Source organism: Coregonus lavaretus (assembly GCF_964263955.1).
Source record: "Coregonus lavaretus genome assembly, chromosome: 17".
Taxonomy (NCBI): domain Eukaryota; kingdom Metazoa; phylum Chordata; class Actinopteri; order Salmoniformes; family Salmonidae; genus Coregonus; species Coregonus lavaretus.
Window position 1 is genome coordinate 12437384 of NC_140004.1, and position 26121 is coordinate 12463504.

Sequence of the window (26121 nt, forward strand, 5' to 3'; positions counted from 1 at the left end):
AGTACTGAAAGCATAAGCTACAGCTAGCTAGCACTGCAGTGCATAACATGTGGTGAGTAATTGACTCAAAGAGAGAAAGACAATAGTTGAACAGTTTAACAAATTCATATCTTGAAAAATGAAGGAGACGCGAGAGAGGGAGAGGTATATTTCGTTGTATTTTTTTCACTTTCACAGCTAGCAGATGCAGCTAGCTAGTTTAGCCTACTCAAACACCCAGCTCAAACAGAGAGGGATACTATGTTGGCTAGCTGGCTATCCAACACTGGAACTCTTCCAAGGTAAGCTTTTGGTTTGATTAATTTATTGCCACCGGGGCCCGCCGGTGTAACTGCTAAACTGCTTGCTGCTGACTGTACACTCTACTGAATGTTTATAGCAGGTTTACTAACGCATTAGGTCTAGTAGCTATTTTGAATATGATTTTAATATGGTGACAAGGATGTAGGCTGTGTGTAGCGGTTATGATATGAAGGTATGGCTTGGAAAGGATTTGCGCCTGGTCACAGAAAGCTGATGTGTTGTGCGCTGAAGTACACAAGCGAAGGGAAAAGGTGAGAGGAAGAGAGCACATAGATGCGAGAAGGAATACTACGATCAAAGGGATCATGCTGTTTGTATGTGGCTGCTATGAAAGTGAACTGTGTTTGCGTGTGATCAGGGGTGTATTCAAAAAAACCTTTCTTAAACGGAAGCAAACTGAATGAAACGGGAATAAACATAACTGAATGTAACCAATAGAAACTCTCGTTTGCAACTGTTGGACTAATGATTACACCCTAGATCAGCTAGATGCAGGCGGTGCAAGGCGGTATTGAATGTTTCAATGTCTGTCATCTTGATTTCTAAAATTTCTCTCGACCTGTGCACCTACGTTGTAAACTTTAATTCATAGGCTAGGTTGTAGCAACCTTGTGATGGGTATAGGGAAAATGTATGGGAAGTATCATGTAGTAGCTTAAACCTATCAATGTTACATTGAGCTGGGTGAATGGAATACGAATGACAGTCATCCAATATGCTAGCTAGCAGGGTTCAGGGTATTTGTCAGTGTTTGTACCCTTTGCCAAAGTTTGAAAAAATGGCGTTGTTTAGAAGAAGTGCAAGGGCGAATCGAGTTATTGCACACGCGCACTTTATAGAGTATGCACACACGCAAGCTTGCACACACACACCATGGTTTCCGTTAGCTGGTAATTGCTGGCTTTTGGCCAAAATAATCATAAATGAAAAGCCGGTAAATACAATTGTTACCTGCCAAATTGACCGTGAAAAAAAACAACGGTAGGCTATCAGCGTCTCACCCATCACTTTGCAATGTGAACTGGAGACATTATGCATTTTGAAAACATACATAATTGTTTGAAACCTGAATGTTTTACTTCATATTTTGAGGCATGCCTTACCTTGCTTGTAAATCTGACCATAGAAACGTGGAGGCAATTATTTTATAAAAACATTATAGGCGGGTCATGAGTTTCAAGTTTGGGGAAACAAACAATTTATCCTACCATTTCTACCGATCTGCGTGCCAGTTATGATTTTCATATTCACATTTTCGTGGAACAGTTTCATTTCAATAATAATGTTTTCATTTATCAAAATCATGTCACTTGGTAATTCAAATGATACAAATATAAAATTAAACTAATGCAAGAGCACCAGCCTCTGCCATATGGACACGTTGATACACCGTGATCATTGGCGGCTAAATAGCCTAAATGAGCGCATGGAACTCAGAGATATAACTTCCATTGTCAACTAAATAAAAATAAAGCAGAGAAATAAAAACAGTAGAAAATGCAGTTGAAGTTGGAAGTTTACATACACTTAGGTTGGAGTCCATTAAAACTCGTTTTTCAACCACTCCACACATTTCTTGTTAACAAACTATAGTTTTAGCAAGTCGGTTAGGACATCTACTTTGTGAATGACACAAGTAATTTTTCCAACAATTGTTTACAGACAGATTATTTCACTTATAATTCACTGTATCACAATTCCAGTGGGTCAGAAGTTTACATACACTAAGTTGACTGTGCCTTTAAACAGCTTGGAAAATTCCAGAAAATGATGTCATGGCTTTAGAAGCTTCTGATAGGCTAATTGACATTTGAGTCAATTGGAGGTGTACCTGTGGATGTATTTCAAGGCCGACCTTCAAACTCAGTGCCTCTTTGCTTGACATCATGGGAAAATCAAAAGAAATCAGCCAAAACCTCAGAAAAAAATGTGTAGACCTCCACAAGTCTGGTTCATCCTTGGGAGCAATTTCCAAACGCCTGAAGGTACCACATTCATCTGTACAAACAATAGTACGCAAGTATAAACACCATGGGACCACACAGCCGTCATACCGCTCAGGAAGGAGACGCGTTCTGTCTCCTAGAGATGAACGTACTTTGGTGCGAAACGTGCAAATCAATCCCAGAACAACAGCAAAGGACCTTGTGAAGATGCTGGAGGAAACAGGTACAAAAGTATCTATATCCACAGTAAAACGAGTCCTATATCGACATAACCTGAAAGGCCGCTCAGCAAGGAAGAAGCCACTGCTCCAAAACTGCCATAAAAAAGCCAGACTACGGTTTGCAACTGCACATGGGGACAAAGTTCGTACTTTTTGAAGAAATGTCCTCTGGTCTGATGAAACAAAAATAGAACTGTTTGGCCATAATGACCATTGTTGTGTTTGGAGGAAAAAGAGGGGTGGTTTGCAAGCCGAAGAACACCATCCCAACCGTGAAGCATGGGGGTGGCAGCATCATGCTGTGGGGGTGCTTTGCTGCAGGAGGGACTGGTGCAGTTCACAAAATAGATGGCATCATGAGGAAGGAAAATTATGTGGATATATTGAAGCAACATCTCAAGACATCAGTCAGGAAGTTAAAGCTTGGTCGCAAATGGGTCTTCCAAATGGACAATGACCCCAAGCATACTTCCAAAGTTGTGGCAAAATGTCTTAAGGACAACAAAGTCAAGGTATTGGATTGGCCATCACAAAGCCCTGACCTCAATCCTAAAGAAAATGTGTGGGCAGAACTGAAAAGGTATTTGCGAGCAAGGAGGCCTACAAACCTGACTCAGTTACACCAGCTCTGTCAGGAGGAATGGGCCATAATCTACCCAACTTATTGTGGGAAGCTTGTGGAAGGCTACCTGGAACGTTTGACCGAAGTTAAACAATTTAAAGGCAATGCTACCGAATACTAATTGAGTGTATGTAAACTTCTGACCCACTGGGAATGTGATGAAAGAAATAAAAGCTTAAATAAATCATTCTCTATACTATTATTCTGACATTTCACATTCTTAAAATAAAGTGGTAATCCTAACTTACCTAAAACAGGGCATTTTTACTAGGATTAAATGTCAGGAATTGTGAATAACTGAGTTTAAATGTATTTGGCTAAGGTGTACGTAAACTTCCGACTTCAACTGTATGCACGACTTCAACTGTGTGAAAAATGTAAGTCGCTCTGGATAAGAGCGTCTGCTAAATGACTAAAATGTAAATGTATACTGATAAATTCTGGTTCTTTCAATCACATTCATCTCTCTATTCAGCCTGTCTGCCTCCCTTTCTATATGTCTTGACTTGAGCGATCATTAGTGAAGTGCAACATTGTATCAAATCATTCAACTGGATCTAGCTGGAAGCTGTCTCTAGTGAACTTGTAACATTGTACGTTATCAACTAGCCTATTCCAGGCCCTTGGAGCTTCCAGCACCAGTGAGCTCAGGACAGACAGTTGTTGTTGCGCAAAGGAAAGGTATTTTATTACGTTACCACTGGATATATGGGATCATCAGATGTTGATGATGATGATGATACACTCAACAAAAATATAAACGCAACATGTAAAGTGTTGGTCCCATGTTTCATGAGCTGAAATAAAAGATCCCCGAAATGTTCCATACGCACAAAAAGCTTACTGCTCTAAAATGTTGTGCACACATTTGTTTACATCCCTATTAGTGAGCATTTCTTCTTTGCCAAGATAATCTATCCACCTGAAAGGTGTGGCATATCAAGAAGCTGATTAAACAGCATGATCATTACACAGGTGCACCTTGTGCTGGGGACAATAAAAGGCCACTCTAAAATGTGCAGTTTTGTCACAGAACACAATGCCACAGATGTCTCAAGTTTTGAGGGAGCATGCAATTGGCATGCTGACTGCAGGAATGTCCACCAGAGCTGTTGCCAGATAATGGAATGTTAATTTCTCTACCATAAGCCGTCTCCGTCATTTTAGAGAATTTGGCAGTACGTCCGAATGGCCTCACAGCCGCAGACCACGTGCAACCACGCCAGCCCGGGACCTCCACATCCGGCTTTTTCACCTACGGGATCATCTGAGACTGAGATCTGAGATTGGTGGAGTGCTGCAGAGATAATAATAATGATAATAATATGCCATTTAGCAGACGCTTTTATCCAAAGCGACTTAGTCATGCGTGCATACATTTTTGTGTATGGGTGGTCCCGGGGATCGAACCCACTACCTTGGCGTTACAAGCGCCGTGCTCTACCAGCTGAGCTACAGAGGACCACAGATGGACTCCAAGTAGTAGAAACATCTCAAGGATGATCAATGGAAACAGGATGCACCTGAGTTCAATTTCGGGTCTCATAGCAAAGGGTCTGAATACTTATATGAATGAGGTATTTCTGTTTTTTTATCTGTAATGATACATTTGCACAAATTTCTAAAAACCTGTTCGCTTTGTCATGGGGTATTATGTGTAGATGGATTAAGATTTTTTTTGACCCATTTTAAAATAAGGCTGTAACATAAACAATGTGAAAAAAGTCAAGGGGTCTGAATACTTTCCGAATGCACTGTATACACGCGCGCGTGCACACACACACAAAAGTATGTGGACATCCCCTTCAAATTAGTGGATTCGGCTATTTCAAGCACACCCGTTGCTGACAGGTGTATAAAATGGAGCGCACTACCATGAAATCTCCATAGACGAACATTGACAGTAGAATGGCCTTACTGAAGAGCTCAGTGACTTTCAAGGTGACACCGTCATAGGATGCCACCTTTCGAACAAGTCAGTTCGTCAAATATCTGCCCTTCCCGGTCAACTGTAAGTGCTGCAAATCTGTCATCAAGGCAAAGGGTGGCTATTTGAAGAAACTGAAATATAAAATATATTTTGATTTGTTTAACACTTTTTTTTGGTTACTACATGATTCCATATGTGTTATTTCATAGTTGTGATGTCTTCACTACTATTCTACAATGTAGAAAATAGTAAAAATAAAGAAAAACCCTTGAATGAGTTTTGACTGGTACTGTATGTGTCTGTGTATATATAGATAGAACAAAAATATAAATGCAATATGTAAAGTGCTGGTTTCATGAGCTGAAATAAAAGATCCCCGAAATGTTCAATAAGCACAAAAAGTATTTTGCTCTACAATGATGTGCACACATTTGTTTACATCCCTGTTAGTGAGCATTTCTCCTTTGCCAAGATAATCCATCCACCTGACAGGTGTGGCATATCAAGAAGCTGATTAAACAGCATGATCATTACACAGTTGCAGCTTGTGCTGGTGATCAATAAAAGGCCACTATAAAATGTGTAGTTTTGTCACACAACACAATGCCACAGATGTCTCAAGTTTTGAAGGAGTGTGAAATTGGCATGCATTCCACCAGAGTTGTTGCCATATATATATATATTTTACACTGTTTGGTTGGACTTATGCGAACCGAAAAAACACCCGCCCAAGGATTACAATTGCAAAAAAATCCCTGTGCTTGACTAGCCCTCACACATCTCCAGATAATGCTCAACGCTTTCTTCAGTGGTCTGCTATAAGCAGTCACAACAGGACTAAAATATGTTGCAGGTGGTGGTAGTAGTAGTGACATAAATTTTGAAAGAAAAAAAAAACATGATTTTAAATTGAGATTTTATCACTGGCCTACACACAATACCCCATAATGTCAAAGTGCTATTTAGTTTTTTGAAATTTTGACAAATTAATAAAAAATATCTTGAGTCAATTAGTATTAGTATTCAACCCCTTTGTTATGGCAAGCATAAATAAGTTCAGTAGTAAAAATTAAGTTTCATAATAAGTTGCGTGGACTCACTCTGTGTGCAATAATTCCCAGATCTTAAACTGCGCAAAACTCATGCAGAATCTGAAAATGTTACTACTCTTCTTAGTTGCACGTCTTCTATCCATTGCAATCCAATAATTATCACGACCAATTCTGTTGCATATACAGATAAATAATTTGTTAATCTCTTGCATACAGTGCAGAAAGTATTCATACACCTTGACTACTTCCACATTTTGTTGTTACAGCCTGAATTTAAAATTGATTAAATTGTTGTTGTTTTTACTGGCCTACACACAATACCCCATTATGTCAATGGGGAATTATGTTTTTAGACATTGTTACAAATTAATTAAAAATGAAAATCTGAAATGTATTGAGTCAATAAGTAATCAACCCCTTTGTCATGGCAAGCCTAAATAAATCCAGGAGTATAACATTTTGCTTAACAAGTCACATAATAAGTTGCATGGACTCACTGTGTGCAGTAATGGTGTTAAACATGATTTTTGAATGACTACCTCATCTTTGTACCCCACACATACAATTATCTGTAAGGTCCCTCAGTCGAACAGTGGATTTCAAACACAGATTAAACCACAAAGACCAGAGAGTAGAGAGTATTGGTAGATGGGTAAAAATAAAAAAGCAGACATTGAATATCCTTTTGAGCATGGTGAAGTTATTAGTTACACTGTGGATGGTGTATCAATACACCCAGTCACTACAAAGATACAGGCGTCATTCCTAACTCAGTTGCCAGAGAGGAAGCAAACCGCTCAGGGATTTCTCCATGAGGCCAATTGTGATTTTAAAACAGTTACAGAGTTTAATGGCTGTGAGAAAACTGAGGATGGATCAACAACATTGTAGTTACTCTACAATACTAACCTAATTGACAGAGTGAATAGAAGGAAGCCTGTACAAAATACAAATATTCCAAAACATGCATCCTGTTTGCAATAAGGCACTAAAGTAAAACTGCAAAGAAATTAACTTAATGTCCTGAATACAAAGCGTTATGTTTGGGGCAAATCCAACACAACACATCACTGAGAAACCACACTTCATATTTTCAAGCATGGTGGTGGCTGCATCATGTTATGGATATGCTTGTCATTGGCAAGGACTAAGAGAGAAATGGAATAGAGCTAAGCACAGGCAAAATCCTAGATTCCTGGTTCAGTCTGCTTTCCAACAGACACTGGGAGACAAATTCACCTTTCAGCAGGACAATAACCTAAATCACTAGGCCAAATATAAATTGGAGTTACTTACCAAGACAACATTGAATGTTCCTGAGTGGCCTAGTTACAGTTTTGACTTAAATCAGCTTGGAAATATATGGCAAGACTTGAAAATGGCTGTCTAGCAACAATCAACAAACAACTTGACAGAGCTTGAATAATTTTTTAAAGAAAAATGTGCAAATATTGTACAATCCAGTTGTGCAAAGCTCTTAGAGACTTACCCAGAAAGACTCTCAGCTGTAATCGCTGCCAAAGGTGATTCTAACATTTATTGACTCAGGGGTGTGAATACTTATGTAAATGATATTTCTTTATTTAATTTTCAAGACATTTGCAAAAATGTAAAAAAAAACTAAAAAAACATTTTCACTTTGTCATTATGGAGTATTGTCTGTAGATGGGTGATATATATATATTAATCAATTTTGAATTCAGGCTGAAACACAACAATGTGGAATAAGTCAAGGGGTGTGAATACTTTGAAGGCATTGTAGCTCCAGTATAATAAGCTATGCCTACAGTGACATAATTTGTACCATCAGTATTAGTTAGTTATAAATGTAGTGTTATTAGAAATGGCCCTGGCAACATTATGGGCAGTAGCAGCAGTAGTAACTTCTGAACTAGGCTGTAAAAGTCTGAAATTGGCTTGTTTTGTGTGTGGAAACCAAGAAGGCCAGGGAAGGGTTGGTTCCACTCACTCACTGCCAAACAGCAAGTACAGTGAATAGTGCAAAGCCTCCTGGGGAAAGACCGGGCCAATGGTTGGTTACTGATGAGCGAGGGATGAGCCATCGATGGCGAGCGACCGATGAAACCGCAGTGTGTGAACTGACATTGTGCCTGGGTGTGAAGATGGCATTTTATTGCATTCAATGCATCTTTACTTATACATTTTAAATGTGTGATTTTGGTGCTTGTGTGTTAATTGGGCCCAAAACTGTTTTATTTTTCAAACCATTCCATATATGTATACATTTACCCTCAACTTCATCCTCACCAGTCAGTAGTTTGTCTTGTCAATTTGAGTGTGTTCAGGTGTGTTGGCCACGCCTAGTAATTGGCCACACTTGATCTTAATTGGTTTTTGTGTCTTGAAAGGTGGTCTGTTTCAACAGTGGGGAAAAAATGCTTGGAAGAGGTAAAGCCATTAAAAAATAAATGTTTAATGGTCATTCAGGTGTCTGCATTGGCCTTACAGCATTTACTGCGATGCGGCCTCTGCAGAAGTCAGGGCATTCATACTTCTTGTGCTTCGCAGAGCTGTTGTCAAGGAAGTGAGTTTGTGTTCATTCAGGACGTACCGCCCCTACCTACTGTCCAGGCGGAGCTATACGGAGCCCTCCGCATTGTAAAAAAATGACAGAGCTTGATTTGGATTCCGGAGGCTTCGCAATTGCATTACACCCTCTGTACGGAGCCTCCGGATCGCATTGCCTGATCAAGTATAAATCGGCTTGTAGTCATGCTATATGCTCTGCAGAAAATATTTTTGTTGCTTTAATAACCTTTTAGCATGGTCTGTATTTTAACCTCTTTTAAACCCATCTGTTTGATAGCTTAATAAATATTTATTGAATTTTGACCATTTGTATCAGTCCAGTTATTATTTTAACCTCTTGATGTGCATAGGGTAAGGCCAGCTCCGTCCCACTGGGCTTGGACACACTTTAAATGCTTTCTTCCCTTTTTGGTTGTGTCAAAAGCTAAAGATGGGGTATTCGTAAAGCGGCTTCCCCCTTAGCTAAATGGGTCTCTAACACTTTACTTGAAGCATGCTGGAATAATGCATTATGATGCAGTTATGCATTGTAAGATTTGTCATGAGTATGTATGACCCACTTATAATGTCTTGTAGTCAGTCATCTCATAATGACACAGGTGACAATTTTATGCATAGAGACACAAAACATAACAACAAGCCTTGTTATAAGACAATACAAAGGCTCAAGTGATAGTGTTATACCTGCCTGGATGCTTTAGGTAAAGTGTTACCTCAATTTCTTATCAACTTAAAAAGCTCTCTCTCGCTGTGTGTCTCTCTGTCCATAGGCAGGCCTGGGCCCTTGTATCTGTGATTGGTGGAGGGAACGGCTCGTGTTCCGAAGACGTGCGGGAACACGAGAACCATGACACGGGAGGGAAGGCGCTGGCCCGGCAGAACTTCACCACTGTGGACGGGGTCGGCTTCTCTGTCACAGCCTACAGCGAATGGAAGAACGGTGCGTCATTATAACTAGTTCGGATCACACTTTTTAAAGCCTGCAGATATAATGGTTTATAATAGTTTATAACTTCTTACAAGCATGTATGAGTGGACACCTACTCGTCGAACATCTCATTCCAAAATCATGGGCATTAATATGGAGTTGGTCCCCCTTTTGCTGCTTTAACAGCCTCCAATCTTATGGGAAGGCTTTCCACTAGATGTTGGAACATTGCTGCGGGGACTTGTTTCCATTCAGCGACAAGTGCATTAGTGAGGTCGGGCACTGATGTTGGGTGATTAGGCCTGGCTCGCGGTCAGCGTTCCAATTCATCCCAAAGGTGTTCGATGGGGTTGAGGTCAGGGCTCTGTGCAGGCCAGTCAAGTTCTTCCACACAGATCTCGACAAACAATTTCTGTATGGACCTCGCTTTTTGCACGGGGGCATTGTCATGCTGAAACAAGAAAGGGCCTTCCCCAAACTGTTGCCACAAAGTTGGAAGTACAGAATCGTCTAGAATGCCATTGTATGCTGTAGCGTTAAGATTTCCCTTCACTGGAACTAAGGGGCCTAGCCCGAACCATGAAAAACAGCCCCAGATCATTATTCCTCCTCCACCAACCTTTACAGTTCTCCTGGCATCCGCCAAACCCAGATTCGTCCGTCGGACTGCCAGATGGTGAAGTGTGATTAATCACTCCAGAGAACGCATTTCCACTGCTCCAGAGTCCAATGGCAGCGAGCTTTACACCACTCCAGCCGACACTTGGCATTGGGCATGGTGATCTTAGGCTTGTGTGCGGCGGCTTGGCCATGAGGCAGTTTGAAACTCGGTAGTGAGTGTTGCAACTGTGGACAGACGATCTTTACACGCTACTCGCTTCAGCACTCGGCGGTCCCGTTCTGTGAGCTTGTGTGGCGTTCTACTTTGCGGCTGAGCCGTTGTTGCTCCTAGATGTTTCCTCTTCACAATAACAGCACTTTCAGTTGACTGGGGCAGCTCTAGCAGGGCAGAAATTTGACAAACTGACTTTTGGGAAAGGTGGCATCCTATAACGGTGCCACGTTGAATGTCACTGATATCTTCAGTAAGGCCATTCTAATGCCAATGTTTGTCTATGGAGATTGCATGGTGGTGTGCTCGATTTTTATACACCTGTCAATAACGAGTGTGGCTGCAATAGCCAAATCCACTAATTTGAAGGGTTGTCCACATACTTTTGTATATATAGTGTATGTGTGACGTGTGGGGTTCAAGTGGTTAGTATTTACAGGCTAGATCAATCAGCTTGTCTTGAAAGACATTCCTGTGTGTGTGTGTGGGCAGGGTCCTCCTGTTACCAGGACAAAAAGCAGCTCCCCAGGAGGGGGTTTTGGTGTTGCACCCTGTATGTTCTGTAAGCTGGGATGTTTGTCCTCATACAGCCATACTCACACTTTACCGGGCTACAGTGTCAGTTCAAAATGCACTATGAAAGTTTGTTGCTTTCGCCCAACTTTTGGCTTGATTGTTGGCTGTATGGTATGGTTCCGAAGATTTCTTATCTCATGAATCCTTAGTGTTAGGCCAACAATATACGTTTTTGCTGGGTGGACATTTAGTTGACCCCTTTTCGTTCCACATCACATCTTCACTGTGGAGAAGACAGTTAACACTACAACAAAAAAATACAGGGATATCTGATATATTTGATAAGGCATGGATCAATTTAATGTAAAAAGATGCCAAATAAAATACAGTACCTAAATTGATTTAAATGTGACTTTTTGTGACTAGATCCTGTTCCCGCATTAGTTCTTTGGTATGCAGTAGAAAACCGCTTATGCAACAGATCTTATCCCACCTATTCTTTGCTCCTCCAGGTTTTCCCATATCTGGGTTCCAGGTGGATGCTGTGGACCAGGTAGTCCTAAACCTGCAAGATGATGTACGCACTTGGCAACCTGGGAACCAGGTTGTGGTTGCCAGTACTGACTACTCCATGCATCAGGCAGAGGAGTTCACCCTCCTCCCCTGCCCGCACTGCACCAGCAGACAGGTCAAAGTTCAAGGTGAGCGAAAATGAAAGATGTGTTTGTACATTTATGGGGTCTTTCTTGAGTATCACTGCTGTGATTTTTTTTATATGTAGGATCTTAATTTGAGCCAGTTTGCTACAGCAGGAAAATAATCCTGCAGCAACAGGAAATGTGAATTATTATGTGGATGTTTTTCTAGGGGATTTTTTTCAAAATGGAAAGTCAAGTCTGGAAATTACAAACTTCAGAAGCTTTTTTAAACCTCAAGTACACTACAAGATTAAAATGTCCTGCATTGCAGGAAAGTTATCCTGCAACACTGTGTAATCAAATTAAGAGCCAATATCTGTATGATAAAAAAATAAGAATCATGATTTATTTATATATCCTGAGCAATTATTTTTCATTTTACATCTTCTATATATGACCCTTGGGAAAAGACAGGTGGATAGCCAGGATTTTTTCCTACATGGGATGGTGCTGGTCAATGATATATTTCCGTCCCTCCCCCTGTTTTCTGCTGTGTGTGAGGATGCCAGTACTGGTTATAAACTGTCCATGGGATCACAAGCCCAGCGAGCAGAACTGGTTGCAATGATGTCATGGTCAGATTGTATATCCGTCGAAAGGAAGTTTTGTTAATGTGTTTTTAGCAATAGCAACTAGAAACAAATGTCCTCTTCTGGTTGTAATCTGGTTATGTTACTTTGTCAACCAGAGAACCAGTTTACAACATGTGTTCTCTCTCGCGCACTTTCTCTCTCTGTGTCTGTGTGTGTGTGTGTGTGTGTGTGTGTGTGTGTGTGTGTGTGTGTGTGTGTGTGTGTGTGTGTGTGTGGCACTGGCAGCAGTTGGTTTGTCATATTGGGAGACAATAATGGCAAACTGACCGTCTCAACTCGTTCTCTCTGAGTTTGTTTTCATGGCTAGAAGGAGAGGTGCTGACGCTGTTCTGTTTGGGATTAAGGTCACTCTCCTGGCCAAATCAAATTAAATATGTAGACCTACTGTATCATGACAACCATATTTGGCTTACTGTTGTTAATATGAACACTCTTAAATATAATAATATGTATGTCTAAATGTTTACATACAGCAAATGATTGTTGCTTTTATTGATATATGACAATGGTATATGCTATAAAGTACAGTGGGGAGAACAAGTATTTGATACACTGCCGATTTTGCAGGTTTTCCTACTTACAAAGCATGTAGAGGTCTGTCATTTTTATCATAGGTACACTTCAACTGTGAGAGACGGAATCTAAAACAAAAATCCAGAAAATCACATTATATGATTTTTAAGTAATTAATTTGCATTTTATTGCATTACATAAGTATTTGATCACCTACCAAATGACAGACCTCTACATGCTTTGTAAGTAGGAAAACCTGCAAAATCGGCAGTGTATCAAATACTTGTTCTCCCCACTGTATGTGTTTTACTTGTTCTCCCCACCCCCCCACCCCCAGGGAGGCCCCAGTTTGGCCACGTGGGGGAGATTGTGGACGGGGTGGACATGCGGGCGGAGGTAGCAATGCTCAGCAGGAACATACTCATCTATGGGGAGATGGAAAACGCCTGCTATGGAAACAACTGGTGCCAGTTCTTTGGCCACGACACATACGGCGGACACATAAAGGTGTGTGTGCGTCTGAGTGCTTATGTACCTGTGTGTAACTGAGTATAGGGTCTGTGATGAACCTTCAGCCTGCCTGCCCTGTGCGTTTCAGCCAGAGTTTATATGCTTATTTAATGCCATTCAGTCTTGTGTAATCATGTTGAAACTTCCAATATTGCTGTGGCGGAGGGTCATTAGAGCATACAGCAGGCACTGATGAGTGAGGGCATTCAGCATTCACACCTGATCTTTTATTTTTTTATTTTACCTTTATTTAACTAGGCAAGTCAGTTAAGAACAAATTCTTATTTACAATGACGGCCTACACCGGCCAAACCCGGACGACGCTGGGCCAATTGTGCGCCGCCCTATGGGACTCCCAATCACGGCTGGTTGTGATACAGCCTTGAATCGAACCAGGGGGTCTGTAGTGACGCCTCAAGCACTGAAATGCAGTGCCTTAGACCGCTGCGCCACTCGGGAGCCCATGCCACACCAGGGATATGTTGATTAGGCACCAAATGGAATAAAATGGACTGAAACAGGGAGGGACTACCTGGCCTTGTCCAGTAAGAAATGTTCATTTTCGGTTGCATTTCTTTTTTTTTATGGTTTCCGGTGCATGCCCTAATGAACACAACCCAGGCACCACTCAGAAAGAGAGAGAGAGAAGAGGCATGGAGAACAACTCTCCCTACTCTAAATGTTTTGTGTTTAGTATTGTAATCTTTATTTATTTTTCCCCCTGGCATTTTTCACACCCCCACTGAACACTTACACAACTCAGACCAAAGATGCACCCTTCCCGATTCATACACCCCTCCCTCCCTCCCTCACACACATATATTATCTTAGTCCGTGATGCGTAAGTAAAATATTTGCCCTGTATAATGTGTTACTCTTTCATTCTTCTGATAAATACATAATAACATTCCTCTTGCCTTATGTAAGCAGCCTCACAGTGAGCCAAGAGTGTGCAAAGCTGTCAAGGCAAAGGGTGGCTATTTGAAGAATCTCAAATATAAAATATATTTGTTTAACACTTTTTTAGTTACTACATGATTCCATATGTGTTATTTAATAGTTTTGATGTTTTCACTATCTACAATGTAAAAATAAAGAAAAACCCTTGAATGAGTAGGTGTGTCCAAACTTTTGACTGGTAGTATATATATATATATATTACACACACACACACAGTGCCTTCGGAAAGTATTCAGACCCCTTGACTTTTTCCACATTTTGTTACGTTACAGCCTTATTCTAAAATTGATTAAATACTATTTTCCTTCTCAATCTACACACAATACCCCATAATGACAAAGCAAAAACCTGTTTTTAGACATTTTTGGTACTGAAATATCACATTTACATTCAGACCCTTTACTCACCTTTGGCAGCGATTACAGCCTCAAGTCTTTTTGGGTATGACGCTACAAGCTTGGCACACCTGTATTTGGGGAGTTTCTCCCATTCTTCACTGCAGATCCTCTCAAGCTCTGTCAGGTTGGATGGGGAGCGTTGCTGCACAGCTATTTTCAGGTCTCTCCAGATGTTCAATCGGGTTCAAGTCCAGGCTCTGGCTGAGCCACTCAAGGACATTCAGAGACTTGTCCCAAAGCCACCCCTGCGTTGTCTTGGCTGTGTGCTTAGGGTCGTTGTCCTGTTGGAAGGTGTACCTTCGCCCAAGTCTAAGTTCCTGAGCGCTCTGGAGCAGGTTTTCAACAAGGATCTCTCTGTACTTTCTTCCGTTCATCTTTGCCTCTGTTAGTTTTTCACTCTTGTTTGTCAGAACCTAACGGACAACTAGTCAAAAGTTCAAACCAAGTTTATTCAACCAATGGGTCAAACAGCTGCATAAGACAAGACATGTTTCCACCAGCACAAGTATTTATACCCTCCTTTAGGCGGAGTCTCCTGCTTGCACCTCTAAACACTATCCCTTTGTTGCTAGGCAGGAAATTAAGTAATGTGTGTAATAAAACTGTTCCCTCTCCCTTCATCTGATCTGACCTCGGCCCACATTCCTCACTAATCCACAGCTATCCAACCTTACCGCAACCAAGTGATTTGCCTTTTCCCTCACTTAGTAACTTTCCAGACCCCTACTTCTTATCCAACCTCCATTGACCCCACCATATACATTCCTCATACATGTGCCCATTAACTTCTAGTATAGCAAGTATTTCAAATGCTGCCGCCACCATGCTTCACCGTAGGGATGGTGCCAGGTTTCCTCCAGATATGACACTTGGCATTCAGGCCAAAGAGTTCAATCTTGGTTTCACCAGACCAGAGAATCTTGTTTCTCATGTTCTGAGAGTCTTTAGGTGCCTTTTGGCAAACTCCAAGTGGGCTGTCGTGCTTGTTTTGGTACCCTTCCCCAGATCTGTGCTTCAACACAATCCTGTCTCGGAGCTCTACGGACAATTCCTTAGACCTCATGGCTTGGTTTTTGCTCTGACTTGCACTGTCAACTGTGGGACCTTTATATAGACAGGTGTGCCTTTCCAAATCATGACCAATCAATTGAATTTACCACAGGTGGACTCCAATCAAGTTGTAGAAACATCTCAAGGATGCTCAATGGAAACGGGATGCACCTGAGCTCAATTTCGAGACTCTTAGCAAAGGGTCTGAATATACTGATGCAAATACGGTATTTCTGTTTTTTGTTTTTAATAAATGTGCAACAATTTCTAAAAACCTGTTTTCGCTTTGTCATTATGGGGTATTGTGTGTAGATTGATGAGAAAAAATAATAATTTAATCAATTTTAGAAAAGACTGTAACCTAACAAAACATCTAAAAAGTCAAGGGGTCTGAATACTTTCCGAAGGCGGTGTGTGTGTGTGTGTGTGTGTGTATATACAGTGAAGAGGTGACTCTGGGATGCTGACCTTCTAGGCAGAGTTGCAAAGAAAAAGCCATATCTCAGACTGGCCAATAAAAATAAAAGATTAAGATGGGCAGTCTGAGATATGGCTTTTTCTTTGCAACTCTGTCTAGAAGGTCAGCATTCCGGAGTCGCCTCTTCACTGTTGACATTGAGACTGGTGTTTTGCGGGTACTATTTAATGAAGCTGCCAGTTGAGGACCTGTGAGGCGCCTGTTTCTCAAACTAGACACACTAATGTATTTGTCCTCTTGCTCAGTAATGCACCGGGGCCTCCCACTCCTCTTTCTATTCTGGTTAGAGCCAGTTTGCACTGTTCTGTGAAGGGAGTAGTACACAGCGTTGTACGAGATCTTCAGTTTCTTGACAATTTCTCACATGGAATAGCCTTCATTTCTCAGAACAAGAATAGACTGATGAGTTTCAGATTTTTTTGTTTTTGTTTCTGGCCATTTTGAGCCTGTAATCGAACCCACAATTGCTGATGCTCCAGATACTCAACTAGTCTCAAGAAGGCCAGTTTTATTGCTTCTTTAATCAGCACAACAGTTTTCAGCTGTGCTAACATAATTGCAAAAGGGTTTTCTAATGATCATTTAGCCTTTTAAAATGATAAACTTGGATTAGCAAACACAACGTGCCATTGGAACACAGGAATGATGGTTGCTGATAATGGGCCTCTATACGCCTATGTAGATATTCCATTAAAAATCAGTCGTTTCCAGCTACAATAGCCATTTACAACATGAACAATGTCAACACTGTATTTCTGATCAATTTGATGTTATTTTAATGGACAACAAAACAAGGACATTTCTAAGTGAACCCAAACTTTTGAACGTTAGTATATACAGTGGGGAGAACAAGTATTTGATACACTGCCGATTTTGCAGGTTTTCCTACTTACAAAGCATGTAGAGGTCTGTAATTTTTATCATAGGTACACTTCAACTGTGAGAGACGGTTGAAAAAAAATCCAGAAAATCACATTGTATGATTTTTAAGTAATTCAATTGCATTTTATTGCATGACATAAGTATTTGATCACCTACCAACCAGTAAGAATTCCGGCTCTCACAGACCTGTTAGTTTTTCTTTAAGAAGCCCTCCTGTTCTCCACTCATTACCTGTATTAACTGCACCTGTTTGAACTCGTTACCTATATAAAAGACACCTGTCCACACACTCAATCAAACAGACTCCAACCTCTCCACAATGGCCAAGACCAGAGAGCTGTGTAAGGACATCAGGGATAAAATTGTAGACCTGCACAAGGCTGGGATGGGCTACAGGACAATAGGCAAGCAGCTTGGTGAGAAGGCAACAACTATTGGCGCAATTATTAGAAAATGGAAGAAGTTCAATATGACGGTCAATCACCCTCGGTCTGGGGCTCCATGCAAGATCTCACCTCGTGGGGCATCAATGATCATGAGGAAGGTGAGGGATCAGCCCAGAACTACACGGCAGGACCTGGTCAATGACCTGAAGAGAGCTGGGACCACATTCTCAAAGAAAACCATTAGTAACACACTACGCCGTCATGGATTAAAATCCTGCAGCACACGCAAGGTCCCCCTGCTCAAGCCAGCGCATGTCCAGGCCCATCTGAAGTTTGCCAATGACCATCTGGATGATCCAGAGGAGGAATGGGAGAAGGTCATGTGGTCTGATGAGACAAAAATAGAGCTTTTTGGTCTAAACTCCACTCGCCGTGTTTGGAGGAAGAAGAAGGATGAGTACAACCCCAAGAACACCATCCCAACCGTGAAGCATGGTGGTGGAAACATCATTCTTTGGGGATGCTTTTCTGCAAAGGGGACAGGATGACTGCACCGTATTGAGGGGAGGATGGATGGGGCCATGTATCGCGAGATCTTGGGTCGTGGCTGGGTCTTCCAGCATGACAACGACCCGAAACACACAGCTAGGGCAACTAAGGAGTGGCTCCGTAAGAAGCATCTCAAGGTCCTGGAGTGGCCTAGCCAGTCTGCAGACCTGAACCCAATAGAACCTGAACCTCCATACAATCTTTGGAGGGAGCTGAAAGTCCGTATTGCCCAGCGACAATACGGATCTGGAGAAGGTCTGTATGGAGGAGTGGGCCAAAATCCCTGCTGCAGTGTGTGCAAACCTGGTCAAGACCTACAGGAAACGTATGATCTCTGTAATTGCAAATAAAGGTTTCTGTACCAAATATTAAGTTCTGCTTTTCTGATGTATCAAATACTTATGTCATGCAATAAAATGCAAATTAATTACTTAAAAATCATACAATGTGATTTTCTAAGATTTTTGTTTTAGATTCCGTCTCTCACAGTTGAAGTGTACCTATGATAAAAATTACAGACCTACATGCTTTGTAAGTAGGAAAATCTGCAAAATCGGCAGTGTATCAAATACTTGTTCTCCCCACTGTATATGATACACAGCAAAACGTACTCTTCGCTCTCTCTCCTCTATCCCATTTCTCCTCAGATATTTGGGAACTTTACCTCGGTGCACCTGTCCCACGTGGAGCTGAGGAACATGGGGCAGCAGGTGCAGGGCCGCTACCCGGTCCACTTCCACCGCTGTGGGGACGTGGACCGACGAGGGGGCTACCGGGAACCAGCCTACGTGGACGGCCTCTCCATCCACCACTCCTTCTCCCGCTGCATTACCATCCATGCCACCAACGGCCTGCTGGTCAGTGTGTGTGTGTGTGTGTGTGTGTGTGTGTGTGTGTGTGTGTGTGCACGTATGTGTGCAATAATAATAATACATAGGATTTTTATAGTACTTTTCTATAATCCAAATATTGTGTTTGTGTGTGTGTGTGTGTTAGGGATGGGCACGGTTATTCGAATATCCGAATGGACGTTCATATTCAATTACTTGGGAGAGTATTCATTTATTTGGAAAAAAGACGCACCGGTAGCCTACACACATTTCACATGTGTAACTTGTTGTTATTGTCGGTCAATCAAAGTGGCGCTACCGTCAGAGGCTCCATGTGTAAGAAGTAAAGTGGGAGATTTCTAATCAATGCAAAAAGGAATTAAAATTACAGAATTAAATTGGCTAAATGAGGAGTAGGCTACAATGATCAACCAACAGGTAGGCTGTTGTTTCATATGAATGGAGTTGTTGTAGACAAAGCCTGGAAGCGCAGCAAAATAGCCTCAATTAGCGTTTCTACTTTAGCCAGCAAACTGGCTAACTTAGCTGGCTACTGTAGCTGGCTAGCTTCTTTACAACGATTTGATGCAGTCAAGACAGGCACTACCATGATAGATAACCTATGGCAGCAACACGTTTGTGTAACTAGCGCGAATCGGTTTGGCTACTTTCTCTCTCTCTGTCTCTCTCTCTGTCTCTGTCTCTGTATGTGTGTGCCACACACATATACTGTTTTCACATAGGATTTACAGAATCTTGCCTGTAAGAAATAGTGGGTAATGTTTTTATATGACCCCCTTACGAGCAGGCCCATTTTTACCACATTCTTGCTTGCATACGTCTTTTATACCTCCCGTGCACATGCCGGTGATAAGTGGTAGTCGTTGGGCTTCTATTTTAATAAATCAATTGAATTTACACCTTCAAAAAGAAGGTAGTTTTAATTTAGTTTAGGCAGGTCCTAAGAAACAGAAGACTAATCAAATGTATTTTCAAAAGAATAGAATAGCTTATTTTGAGTTTAATTATGCCTATGTTACGGGTCTGTGCAGCCTGCAGCATACAAATTAAATCAATAGTTTGTTATTTTGTTCATTAAACAGACAAGACCAATGTTCCCTTAAATGTATTGGGGCACTGAGAAAATGTGGAGTATTGTGAGCGGAAACTTTAACATTGTGAGAATTTTGTACAACTTCCGGTGCGCGTTTACAGTGAACGCTGAGGCTGTACACTTGCAGTTTTAGACAGTAGCCAATAGGCTATTGTGGCTATTTGAGCATAATGGAGGTGTACCAACAAAACCCATGGAGCAAATCCCATAACATTTTCACGTGGAAATAGCTTTTGATTTCTATGATATCGCCTATATGTGGTGTTCAATGTAGGCCAACATTGCTTGAAGGGTTTGATATTAATTAATAATTTTTTACTTGGTCTGTAACCAAGTAAAATGACAAAGAAATGATCAGCCTATAATTTTAATGGTAGGTTTATTTGAACAGTGAGAGACAGAATAACAACAACAAAATCCAGAAAAACGCATGTCAAAAATGTTATAAATTGATTTGCATTTTAATGAGGGAAATAAGTATTTGACCCCCTCTCAATCAGAAAGATTTCTGGCTCCCAGGTGTCTTTTATACAGGTAAGGAGCTGAGATTAGGAGCACACTCTTAAAGGGAGTGCTCCTAATCTCAGCTTGTTACCTGTATAAAAGACACCTGTCCACAGAAGCAATCAATCAATCAGATTCCAAACTCTCCACCATGGTCAAGACCAAAGAGCTCTCCAAGGATGTCAGGGACAAGATTGTAAACCTACACAAGGCTGGAATGGGCTACAAGACCATCGCCAAGCAGCTTGGTGAGAAGGTGACAAGAGTTGGTGCGATTATTCGCAAATGGAAGAAACACAAAATAACTGTCAATCTCCCTCGGCCTGGGGCTCCATGCAAGGAATCAGCCCAGAACTACACGGGAGGATCTTGTCAATGATCTCAAGGCAGCTGGGACCATAGTCTCCAAGAAAACAATTGGTTACACACTACGCTGTGAAGGACTGAAGTCCTGCAGCGCCCGCAAGGTCCCCCTGCTCAAGAAAGCACATATACAGGGCCGTCTGAAGTTTGCCAATGAACATCTGAATGATTCAGAGGAGAACTGGGTGAAAAGTATTGTGGTCAGGTGAGACCAAAATCGAGCTCTTTGGCATCAACTCAACTCGGCCTGTTTGGAGGAGGAGGAATGCTGCCTATGACCCCAAGAACACCATCCCCACCGTCAAACATGGAGGTGGAAACATTATGCTTAGGGGGTGTTTTTCTGCTAAGGAGACAGGACAACTTCACAGCATCAAAGGGACGATGGACGGGGCCATGTACCGTCAAATCTTGGGTGAGAATCTCCTTCCCTCAGCCAGGGCATTGAAAATGGGTTGTGGATGGGTATTCCATTATGACAATGACCCAAAACACACGGCCAAGGCAACAAAGGAGTGGCTCAAGAAGAAGCACATTAAAGATCCTGGAGTGGCCTAGCCAGTCTCCAGACCTTAATCCCATAGACAATTTGTGGTTGGATCTGAAGGTTTGTGTTGCCAAACGTCAGCCTCGAAACCTTAATGACTTGGAGAAGATCTGCAAAGAGGAGTGGGACAAAATCCCTCCTGAGATGTGTGCAAACCTGATGGTCAACTACAAGAAACGTCTGACCTCTGTGATTGCCAACAAGGGTTTTGCCACCAAGTTCTAAGTCATGTTTTGCAGAGGGGTCAAATACTTATTTCCCTCATTAAAATGCAAATCAATCAGGGACGGCCTGTTCAATAGGGCGATATGGGCGACGCACTGCCAAACGGGAAAAGGAAGGGATTTTTTTTCTAATCAATTATATCACGGCAACAGTAGTTATCAGTGTTGACGTCTGATCTGCCAGCCACTAAATGTCAAATCAGGCTAAAGTCGTGCTTCAAATGGCCCCGCCCGTTTTTGGGGCGATTTCAGTCAAGTTGAAAATCGCCCAGAAGTCTCTCATAGCCTGTCATGTAAAATCTATTTTTTTCAAATTTCAAAGCTTTCAATACATTCTCTATGGGTGTCTGTGGGCTTGCACTTACGCGCTTTCGTCATACGTGACGTAACCATGAACGTAACTAAGACAATAGCGGCTAGCAGCGTCTCTGTTGGGACCTGCAGTGTGGCGTTATTTTATGTTTTTAATTTGTAGACTTAGTTTACAAACATTCTGCCAACCATGGATTTCCAGTGGTTGGTTTTGGACTGATCTTGTTGATCGTGTACATACCCTCTACGAACGGACTAAATATTGAAAACGCTGCTGGCAGCGGAATCCCAATACAGCTGGGAGACTTGGCTGGATGACAGAGTCCCGGACAGAGAAGTGGAGCCGGCCGGCTTCACCCTGGTCAGAGCGGACCGCGATCCTGGTAAGAGAGCGACTCTGTACCCCGACATTGAACTGCTTTCTGTGTCATTGCGACCTTACTATCTGCCCCGTGAGTTCCCCCAATTGTTTGTTACCGTTGTGTACTGTTGATAATCACAAGTTTACTGGAGAACTGAGACCAAGTAGAGACTTTGGACAGGGTGGATATGGTATAATAAAGGTAGTTTATTCAGAGGTAAAGATATCTGGAATCGCGTGCACGGACTCGTTCGTCAAACTCTTAGGGAGAAGAGAGCCCCGAAAACATTGTGTGCAGACATTTTATACAATAAATGATGTAGGTTAAATCTAGTAGTTCTGATCTTCTGATTGGTCCTGATGAGTTGGGCGAGGTCCCCTCCACTGTTGCATTGGCTCTGAGTCGGGTTCTCTGTCTTCAAATGTTCAGCCTAAAGAGAGGGGATTTTTGTGTGTGTGTGTGTGTGTGTTTAACAGTGATGATGTGTGTGTGTGTGTGTGTGTTATCAGTGATGATGTGTGTGTGTGTGTGTGTGTGTGTGTGTCCTCAGAGCAAAAACTCGTGAGTTGGAAGAACTGAGAGACCTATGGCGTGGGTGTTGTCCTTGGCCACCTGCTGACAAGGCTGACAAGATAGGACTCTTTTGTCCATTGTTATAGGATAGGAACAGCATTGATTGAAAACAAACGCCCAACACAAAATGGGTCATGCACAAGATTTTAGTCAGACCAAGCTATAACATTATATATTTACTACGACAGTACATTCAACCAAAAGCTAATATAACAAAGGCATCAGAGATTATTTATAATCTGTCACAGAAACTGGAATCCATCTCCCCAGATCAGTCAATAAATGCTTCTGGTATTGACTTATATGCTGCCCCTGTCTTCATGTTGTTGCTGGACATATATTTTTTAAAATGTGTGTAGGTCACCTAAATCATCAGAAAAATTGCCCCTCCTGAGAATTTTTTCAGGAGCCGCCACTGAAATCAATGTATAACATTTTTGACATGCATTTTTCTGGATTTTGTTGTTGTTATTCTGTCTCTCACTGTTCAAATAAACCTACCATTAAAATAATAGACTGATCATGTCTTTGTCAGTGGGCAAACGTACAAAATCAGCAGGGGATCAAATACTTTTTTCCCTCACTGTATCTATAACTGGGCAAATAACTCACTAACTAGCAAAGAATATCAACAAATGTGCACACGCATAGCTCTGAACTGATCTGAAAAGCGCATTCACGTGAGGGTGACTGAAAGACCGCTCATGGGCGACCCCCATGCAGCTTAGAGGGAACATTGGACAAGACACATACCCGATCACAGTCAACACGCATACACTATATATATAAACAAAAGTATGTGGACACCCCTTCAAATTAGTGGATTTGGCGATTTGATTTGACAGGTGTATAAAATCACCTTTCCAACAAGTCAGTTCATCAAATTTCTGCCCTACTAGAGCTGCCCCGGTCAACTGTAAGTGCTGTTATTGTGAAGTGGAAACGTCTAGGAGCAACAACGGCTCAGCCGCGAAGTAGTAGGCCACACAAGCTCACAGAATAGGACCGCTGAAGCGCGTAGAGTGTAGAAATCGTCTGTCCTCGATTGCAACACTCACTACCGAGTTCCAAACTGCCTCTGGAAGCAACGTCAGCACAAGAACTGTTAGACGGGAGCTTCATGAAATGGGTTTCCATGGCTGAGCAGCCGCACACAAGCCTAAGATCATGCGCAATGCCAAGCGTTGGCTGGAGTGGTGTAAAGCTCACCGTCATTGGACTCTGGAGCAGTGGAAACGGGTTCCTTGGAGTGATGAATCACGCTTCACCATCTGGCAGTCCGATGGACAAATCTGGGTTTGGCGGATGCCAGAAGAACGCTACTTGCCCCAATGCATACTTCCAACTGTAAAGTTTGGTGAAGGAGGGGTAATGGTCTGGGGCTGTTGTTCATGGTTCGGGCTAGGCCCCTTAGTTCCAGTGAAGGGAAATCTTAATGCTACAGCATACAATGACATTCTAGAAGATTTTGTGCTACCAGCTTTGTGGCAACAGTTTGGGGAAGGCCCTTTCCTGTTTCAGCATGGCAATGCCCCCGTGCACAAAGCGAGATCCATACAGAAATGGTTTGTCGAGATTGGTGTGGAAGAACTTGCCTGCACAGAGCCCTGACCTTAACCCCATCGAACACCTTTGGGATGAATTGGAACGCAGACTGCGAGCCAGGCCTAATCGCCCAACATCAGTGCCCGACCTCACTAATGCTCTTGTGGCTGAATGGAAGCAAGTCCCCGCAGCAATGTTCCAACATCTAGTGGAAAGGCTACCCAGAAGAGTGGCGACTTATATAGCAGCAAAGGGGGGACCAACTCCATATTAATGCCCATGATTTTGGAATGAGATGTTCGATGAGCAGGTGTCCTCATACTTTTGGTCATGTATTTTATAGTAAGAATGTAATATAATATAACAGAATATAATGCAAATAATATTTTTCCACACTACTTGTGTCACGGGAACGTGTGGAACCGCTGTCATATAAAAGTGATATTTTTTTATCCACGTTTCATCTCTTTCCTACCCTCACTCCACTTTGTTAGGGTATTCTCGTCATCATGATACCAGTAGAAAATAATAGCAATCCTATTTTCATATTTCACAACCTTTACGGGCTTTTGGAGTTGCCTATATGTGACCGAGCTAAATAATAAGCCTACACTTGCTTTAGGCTACATTATTGCATGCTAAATGTTTCTGAGCAGTGATAGATGAGCAAACTAATAGATGAGCTATACCTAGGGCTGTTACTGTGACTGTATAACAGCCTCACCGGCGGTCACGAGACATGACGGCAGTCAAATTCCAAGTGACCGTTTAGTCAAGGTAATTGGGCTTCTCCAAGCTATGATGCTGCTGATGGTCATTAGTAGCCTACCAAACTTGCTAACTGCCTGGTACCCTGCACTCTATTGTCCCTCTAATCACTCTGACATCAATGCAAACGAAAATCTAATCAAACACTTCTTGAGATCCCATGAGCTGATGTTACGCAACATTTCTAAAGGCTATGCAATTTTGTGAGAAAACAGAGTGATGGCCTCTATTAAAAAGAGGAGGATCCCATCAGCTTTCTATAGGCTAGGCCTACTATTTTTCTCTCAACTTTCCTAATATTAAGCACATTGCTTCTATTTACAACAGGAGTATAGCCTACCTGGCTGGCATGAAAATAAACCATGGAAAACCGTCTTCCATTCGCTATTTAAGTCCATAGATTACATGTATTTTTCCCCGCTGCCCCTGTTTCAAGACAGGTGCATGATAATGGTCCATTCTAAATCAAAACAAATTTCACACATATTATTTAGTATATGTAAAGACAAGATTAAATACATATTATCACTTGTGAATGATGCCCAGCTTAAGGCAAACAGTGTATGCTTTTTTTGTTGTTGTGCATTTTTTATATATTTTTTTTATTTCACCTTTATTTAACCAGGTAAGCCAGTTGAGAACAAGTTCTCATTTACAACTGCGACCTGGCCAAGATGAAGCAAAGCAGTGCGATAAAAACAACACAGAGTTACATATGTGGTAAAAAACATAAAGTCAAAAATACAACAGAAAATATATATACAGTGTGTGCAAATGTAGCAAGTTATGGAGGTAAGGCAATAAATAGGCTATAGTGCAAAATAATTACAATAGTATTAACACTGGAATGCTAGATGTGCAAGAGATTATGTGCAAATAGAGATACTGGGGTGCAAAAGAGCAAAATAAATAACAATATAGGGATGAGGTAGTTGGGTGGGCTAATTTCAGATGGGCTGTGTACAGGTGCAGTGATCGGTAAGGTGCTCTGACAACTGATGCTTAAAGTTAGTGAGGGAGATAAGAGTCTCCAGCTTCAGAGATTTTTGCAATTCGTTCCAG

General features: G+C 41.8%; 1 protein-coding gene across 1 annotated transcript in view; it reads left to right on the plus strand.

Annotated features, from left to right (window-relative positions):
- cemip2 (cell migration inducing hyaluronidase 2) overlaps positions 1 to 26121 on the plus strand; it is a 69098-nt gene that overhangs the window by 6623 nt on the left and 36354 nt on the right. The window contains exons 5-8 of the mRNA XM_084181387.1: positions 9395 to 9564; positions 11413 to 11601; positions 13042 to 13211; positions 18565 to 18774. Coding sequence (XP_084037513.1) covers positions 9395 to 9564; positions 11413 to 11601; positions 13042 to 13211; positions 18565 to 18774 — 739 coding nt within the window. The remainder of the gene's footprint in view (positions 1 to 9394; positions 9565 to 11412; positions 11602 to 13041; positions 13212 to 18564; positions 18775 to 26121) is intronic.